General features: G+C 34.7%; 1 protein-coding gene across 4 annotated transcripts in view; it reads left to right on the top strand.

Annotated features, from left to right (window-relative positions):
* The window catches only part of LOC106870296 (unconventional myosin-VI), a 174,515-nt gene that overhangs the window by 156,233 nt on the left and 11,126 nt on the right, over nt 1–7,156 (top strand). For all 4 annotated transcript variants that reach the window (XM_052975409.1, XM_052975411.1, XM_052975412.1 and 1 more), the window contains exons 21-24: nt 515–605; nt 3,116–3,266; nt 4,610–4,750; nt 5,711–5,787. In XM_052975409.1, coding sequence (XP_052831369.1) covers nt 515–605; nt 3,116–3,266; nt 4,610–4,750; nt 5,711–5,787 — 460 coding nt within the window. The remainder of the gene's footprint in view (nt 1–514; nt 606–3,115; nt 3,267–4,609; nt 4,751–5,710; nt 5,788–7,156) is intronic.

Here is a 7,156-nt window from a genome sequence, read left to right as displayed (position 1 = left end):
GTGTAGCTTCGTTGGATTGCCTCAAGTTCTGCAATTAATATATATATATATATATATATATATATACATGTTATATAATAATACGCAGTGTTAATGAGTGTGCAACACAGCATTTTGCTAATAAATATATAACTAAAAGGAATACTTATATATACTTACATATACATGTATACTTATAAGTATATATATATATATATTATAAATATACATGTATATATGTAATTATATATAAGTATCCTTTTGGATATATATTTATTCACAAAATTCTGTGTTGCACACTTGTTGTCACTGTCTATTATTATCATGTAATGTTGGATAGATATGATTGTCACTTTAACCATTAGCTGTTATACATTTCTATACAAATATAATAGATAGGCACATGAAATCCTAGGAACATAACTTGGATCATTCTAATTAAAACTATTTACTAAACTCCAGCCATTTATTACAACCTTTTCAGATATGTAATATATCAAGTACACATTTTGTAAAAAGTGTTTTTATTTTTCAGTAAAATATAAAATACTGTATCGCCAAGGTAATCTGATTACAATTCAAAAGAATGTACGTATGTACTTGTCCAAGAAGAAATACAGGCCCAGGTATGTGTGGTGAACCTTTGGACATTAAAATACACTTTATCATATTTCTGTACAATCATAAATTAGATGAAAGTTCACTTAAGAAAAATTGCTTCCTCCAACATTTTGGTTTATTTTTTCTAATTCTCTCTCTCTCTCTCTTTTTCTTTCTCTCTCTCTCCCATTCATTGAACCGTCTGTCCATCCATAAAACCTATCTACCATGTTTTGCTTCCTTCCAAGAGGAAAGGTTGAATAATTTCAGTTTTGCCACTTATTGGTTTCAACAGACAGCATGATGACATCAACAAGTAGTCATACTTTGAAGTTACTGTCAATCTTTACCTCATAAAAGTGTATTTGTTATTTATCAAATATAAGGAATGATCCTTCAATGAACTGTTTTTATGTATAATATGCAAAAAAAATCACACACGTGTTTGTGTCTATGCGTGGTATGATTTTCAAGAAGTTAAGAAAGTAAAGATATTATTATAATAAAAACCATGAAAAGCTTTGTGAAATATAGCTACCCAGGGTTTCATAGCCAAAATATCAATTTATTTCACCATTTATCAAGCTGGTAAAAGCAAGACAGTTTAATAACTTAAGAACCTACAGTGACTGTATGAATACAAGCAGTGAAAGAGCATTTTATTAAATAGGTCTCTTAGCAAGAATTAAGGATAAATCACCAGACACATCATAATTTGTTCCACTGTTGGTTTATGTAAGTTTTGATGTTCATAAAGTATTAGTTATATTTGCTGTGCTGTTAATTATCTCCCCTTGATTTCTCTCTGTCTTTCTTCTATGCATGCGTGTACTCAATTAAATGTTGATTGCATTGAATGCAGTTACTAAACCATTTTGCTGTTTTTACCAGCTTGATAAAAAGGTGAACTAAATTAATATTTTGGCCAGGAAACCCTGGGTAGCCTTATTTCATAAGGCTTTTTTATGGTTTTTATAATAATATACATATATAAATTTGTGTGTATGTGTATATATACATGTTGACATGCTTCCATGCAGTTTTCATCTCCCACTTTTACTAACAAGGCATTAGTTAGTCCCAAACCCAGTCCTTTACTGATACAATGTAAAACAGATCTCAGTACTTGACTGGTTCTATATACAGAGTGCAATGGGTAAATTGTTGCCATTTTATATTTTTGATTTTGTACATTGTTTGTTTTTGATTTTGTTGACCACACAGTATAGTAGGGTGAGTTGGGCACCATCTGTGAGAAAAACAGCACCATGACACGATTCACTCTGCCAGAAATTTGGAAACGACATGCTGTACTGCTTGGCATTCATGTTGGAATCTCCAATATGAACATTTCAGAGTGTTTGGGTGTCAATCTGAGGACATGTACCAAGAGTAATAAAAATCAAATATCATAGTGTTTAGAGTGATCACTAGTAATGGTGATGTTATACTTCCATTCATCTTCCCACACAGCCTCAGACTCAACACAGAGCCCTACATCAAGTGTCTGGAGAAGGTAGTGCTGCCTTGGGTCAACAGGATGGCTGCTAGAAGACCCCATTCCTGGCAACAGGACTGCCACACAAGCAGGAGAACCCAGTCATGTCCATCTGACAATTTCTGCAAACACATCACCCCTAACATTTGGCCACCTAACTCCCCAAACTGCAACCCTCTTTATTATATGTGGAGCACAGTTGAGCAAGAGACCAACAAAACTCCTTGTAACACCAAAGATGAACTGAAGGCAAGGATTATTGGCAGCATTTACCAACTTAAACAAGGAGTCCATCCAGAAGAGCTGCAGGAGATTCCGAAGTCGTCTGGAAGCTGTGGTTGAAGCCAATGGCAATTTTATTGAATCAATTTACTCTTTAGTATTTCAAGATATTTTAATGTAATTTTGGTAAATATAACTGTTAAAATGAGATGTCAGTGTTATTTTCATTTTTGCGTAATTTAGACAATATATTCACCGCACCCTGTATATTAGTGACAGAGGCAATATTAATACTGAGCGGTAATATCTTTCCCCATTTAAACGTCGGTGTTCTGTAAGAACAAACTATATTGCAGTAGATACCACGAGAGAAATTCTCATACAGGCTTTTGGTGCAGAATACCCACTTGTTTATATCACTTGTGGTGGTCTTGCTACAGGTGCTGATGGGAATTTGTCTCCCCACTCCCAATATAAACAGTTGTGCACTTTACACCAAAAGCCTATATGACAGGTTCTTTAATGGTAGGTACTGCAGTAAAGTTTGTTCTAACAGTTGGGATAAATATTACCTCTTGACTTGTACTGTATTTCATCATCCCTAGTATTTAGCAGCTTCTTAAATTCATCACACCCCCTCCCCAAACTTGACTGTTTTCTATTGAATTAACTACAGTATTGGATTGTTACTTTATTAACCACTGAAAAATAAATGGTTAAGGTGACCTTGGTGGTCATCTGGTTATTGCCTTTAATATGAAATTAACTTTTATGTATATATGTGTGTATATATGTATAATGTTGTTTAATCTGCAGGTATTTGACAATTACAAAGATCAAATCGTTACAAGGTCAAATAACAAGTATGCGCAAATCTATCTCCCAGCTGAAATGCAACAAAGACACTGAAATAAAACAAATTGAACAACTTGAGACCAGCATGAAACAGGCCATTCATAAAATCAAGGTAACAACATCTCTCTCTCTACACACACACACAAATAACCACATAAATGCAAAACAAAGTGGAAAAAAATAGTATTTGAATACCAAAAGTAGAGTAATATGCTTTTATTAGAGCAAAAAAAATCTTCACAAACTGTTACTCAGAGTTTCATATTCTTGTTTGTTGGGAATACTCTCACATACACACATGCACACACATTTCAAAAGACACCATCAGTTTTTGAAAGATTTATTTCTAGAAACAAAATGTCATTTTATGCGTTTAAATACTTAATCTAGTATTTAGTAGATATGTTGTGTAGTTTTCCATGATTTAATCCCTATGAGCATCATACTAATGATGGGTGTCAATTTACTTTTGGGATATTAGTGTGTGTGTGTGTGTGTATTAACAATGTGAAGCAGTAGGTTTACATTATTAAAAGTCAAACTGATAATACAAATATTTTTACCTTCCATCACATGTTGAATGTTCTTTTCTTTGGTCTGCACACATTTGTGTGTATATGTATGTGCATGTATATCTGTCCTACATGTATGTTTTGTAGCATTTAATGCATTTTTCATTTATGGAATAACTGAACACCATGCATTCTGGCTTTTGTTAACAGTAAGTGTGTGTGTGTGTGTGTGTGTGTGTTTATTCACTTCCATGCTTATCTTCGAGTTCTTTATTCTAAAAGGCTGGATATAACTTCTTTGAGCTTGTCACCTCCTGAAATATAAATGTGTGTGTGTGTACATATCAGTTCCTACCTGAAGATTGTAATGACATGAAAATCAAATCATGAGACAGACATTCAGTGCTGTTTGGTTTTCATATTGACATGGAATAGATGGTTGGAGGAACACATAAAAGACAGTTAACTTCAGTGTATTTGAACTCAGGAAATAAAGCTGGAAGAAATGCCTCTGAGCATTTAGTCCGACGTACTAATCAATTGTACTGAGAGCTTTTTTTTCTCATGGCACCAGCACTAGTGAGGTTGCCATGTCACTTGCAAGACTAAAGAACCCTCTCAACTGAGTGAGAATATTGTAAAGAGGGTGGTGGCTTTATGAGGGGTGTTGAGGGTTGAAATTATGATAGAACAGGTATGATAGACAGGAACAGGTTTATTGTTGTAGAGGAGTTATATGACTACTCTACTTTATATGATGATGGGTGGGAATAAATGGGATGAAGCTGGAAATTAAGATAAATATAGTGGGGACCTTTTTTTTTGTGACTTTTTAACATTATGCCCAGAATGCCCCCAAAATATTTTGCTCTAAAGTGCACCATGAGTTTAAAGAATAATTACCAACCACTGTTTTAACCATTGACTGTTCTCTCTTTTCTAGACAACTGACGTCACTAAAGAGCAGTGTAAACAAATTTATGAACAATTCATGTCCAGCATGGACAAACAGATGAAGGTACTTCAGAAAAAGATGGAAGAACAGAAGATCAAGGAAGAACAAGAGAGACTTCGGAAAATGCAGGTCAGTGTTGTGTTGTATTGATGTAGAGATTACTTTGTTGATGTGAAGGTAATAAAATGAGCATTAACACAATTAATAGAATAAAGTGAGCCATAAACATAATTAATGTAGTGAAGGGAACATTAACATAATTTATATAGTAAAGTGAGCATTAACATCATCACTATAGTAAACCAATAAGATTTCACACTTCATGATAGAGCAAATAATAAGCTTTATGATTAGTTCTGGTAAAAGAAGGCAAGAGAGATAACCTTGGAATTTAATTTAAAATTAACTAATAAACTTCAGTGATGAATTAGTGACATCGGTTTTTGGCAGTGTAGTGACAACTCTGAATATGTTTCGCTCTTATTAAACTTCATCAGCCAAGGCATAAACTGTTACTTCCAGGTCTTAGAATTATACAAGCAAAGGCATAACTGCAGTTTGCTTCATAAAAATGCAGTTTTTGGTTCAATCCCACGAGTGTGGCACCTTGGGTAATTTTTTTTCTTTTATAGCCCAGGGCCACTTTGGGTAATGCAATTTTCAGAAACATTATCAGTGAAAAAAAATCAACATGACGGGTTTCTTTCAGTTTCTGTCTACCAACTCACAAGGCTTTGGTCGGCTCAAGGCTATAGAAGACACTTGCACAAGGTGCCATGTGGTGGGACTGAACTTAGAACCATGTGGTTAGGAAACAAGCTTTGTAGAAGTATGACTGATTTATTGCACATAAATTTTAACAACAAAATCTTATATATACTCTCAAGGGTCATATGGGCCCCAGTTGAGAACCACTGATATAAATTGAAATTTATGTGTGTGGACATCTAAGAAGCTGATTAATCTCAAGAGGTAGGGAATATATCGTTACTCCTAAAAGGCTTGGAGTTATTAAAAGACTACATATGGTAATTCACCCTTTATCATCATCATCTTCATTCTTGTCATTTCTCAACATCTGTTTTATAGGAAGAATTGGAACGGGAGAAGAAGAGAAGGATGGAAGAGGAAAGAAAACGAAAAGAAGAAGAGGAACAAAAACGCCTGTAAGTATATATATAAATATAGGACAGGGTGTCAAAACTGTTAGGGATATATATATCCCATAAATAATGAAGTTTTTTTATACTTCTTTTTTTTTCAAAATTAACATAAACAAAGTACTTTTTTAAGGTAAAATATATTCTCCCTCATTTTCTACAATACTCTTCCAACTATATGGCAGACTTGCAAGGCCCCTCTTCCAAAATTCACTTGTCTGTGATGAAAAATACTCTTCCAGTACTGTTCTGACCTTGTCTACAGAATTCATATTTTTTCCATCCAATTGATTTTGAAGACTGCAGAATAAATGATAATCAGATGGGGCAATGTCCAACGAATATGATGGGTGGGTCATCGTTTCCCATTGGAACTGCCCCAGTCTTTGGAATGTCATCCTTGCTATATGTGGCCGAGCATTATCCTGATGGAAGAACACCTTTCGTCTTGAAACCAAAAATGGTCGTTTTTCTTCTAGCGTTAACTTTAGCCACTTAAGCTGCTCGCAGTAGATCTCCTTTGTTATTGTTTTGGGTTTAAAAGTTCAAAGTGGACTAAACTTTTCATATCCCACCAAACAGATAACAACACCTAATGTGGGTGAAAACCATTTTTTTAGCCTGAGGTGAAAACCTTTTTTTAGCCTGGGGTGCCAATGTTTCTCCTTTCCCTACCTACTGTTTTCACTTGACATTTTTATAGAGCACTTGACATTTTGATAGAGAACCTATTTCTTGTCACCAGTCACTCTCCAGTTCAAAAAAGGTTCATTTGTGAGACATGATGGCAAAGAGCACACATTCACTCTCTGTGCATGATTAGACTCAGAAAGTTTGTGAGGACCCATTGACCCAATTTGCTGACTTTTCCGATGGCACACAGGTGTCGATTAATGGTTCAATGACCAAATCCAAGCTTCTCTGCTAGTTCTTCAACAGTTATGAGATTTTGTTCCACCATAATTTGAAGGACATCCTCGTTGAGCTCTACAGATCTTCCAAGATGAGAATTGACTTCTAGGCTGTAGATTCTAGCTCAGAATTTCTGGAACCACTGTTGACACTGGCTTATGCTTATTGTCTGATCCTCATATACTGCATTAATATTCCTCGCACTTTCCATTGCATTGTTGATTTTATTGGACTCATAAAGCAAAATATGCCGAATATGCTCCTTTGTCACTTCCATTATAGCTTTAAAAAGTAACTGTTAAAATTGAACTGCACTCTTCAAAGCTTGCTCTAAAGACAAGGTAAAATTACTGCCTGCTTTTATAGCAAGTTGATGCAGGTAGTTTATCCCATCCCCCTCTGACTTTTAGTTCATTCAAGTGAAAACAACCACATTACTTATGGGATGACCAAATATATATAT

This window comes from Octopus bimaculoides, chromosome 21 (assembly GCF_001194135.2).
Source record: "Octopus bimaculoides isolate UCB-OBI-ISO-001 chromosome 21, ASM119413v2, whole genome shotgun sequence".
Lineage (NCBI taxonomy): Eukaryota > Metazoa > Mollusca > Cephalopoda > Octopoda > Octopodidae > Octopus > Octopus bimaculoides.
Note: the sequence above shows the minus strand (reverse complement) of the source record. Positions and strands in the feature narration are given on the sequence as shown.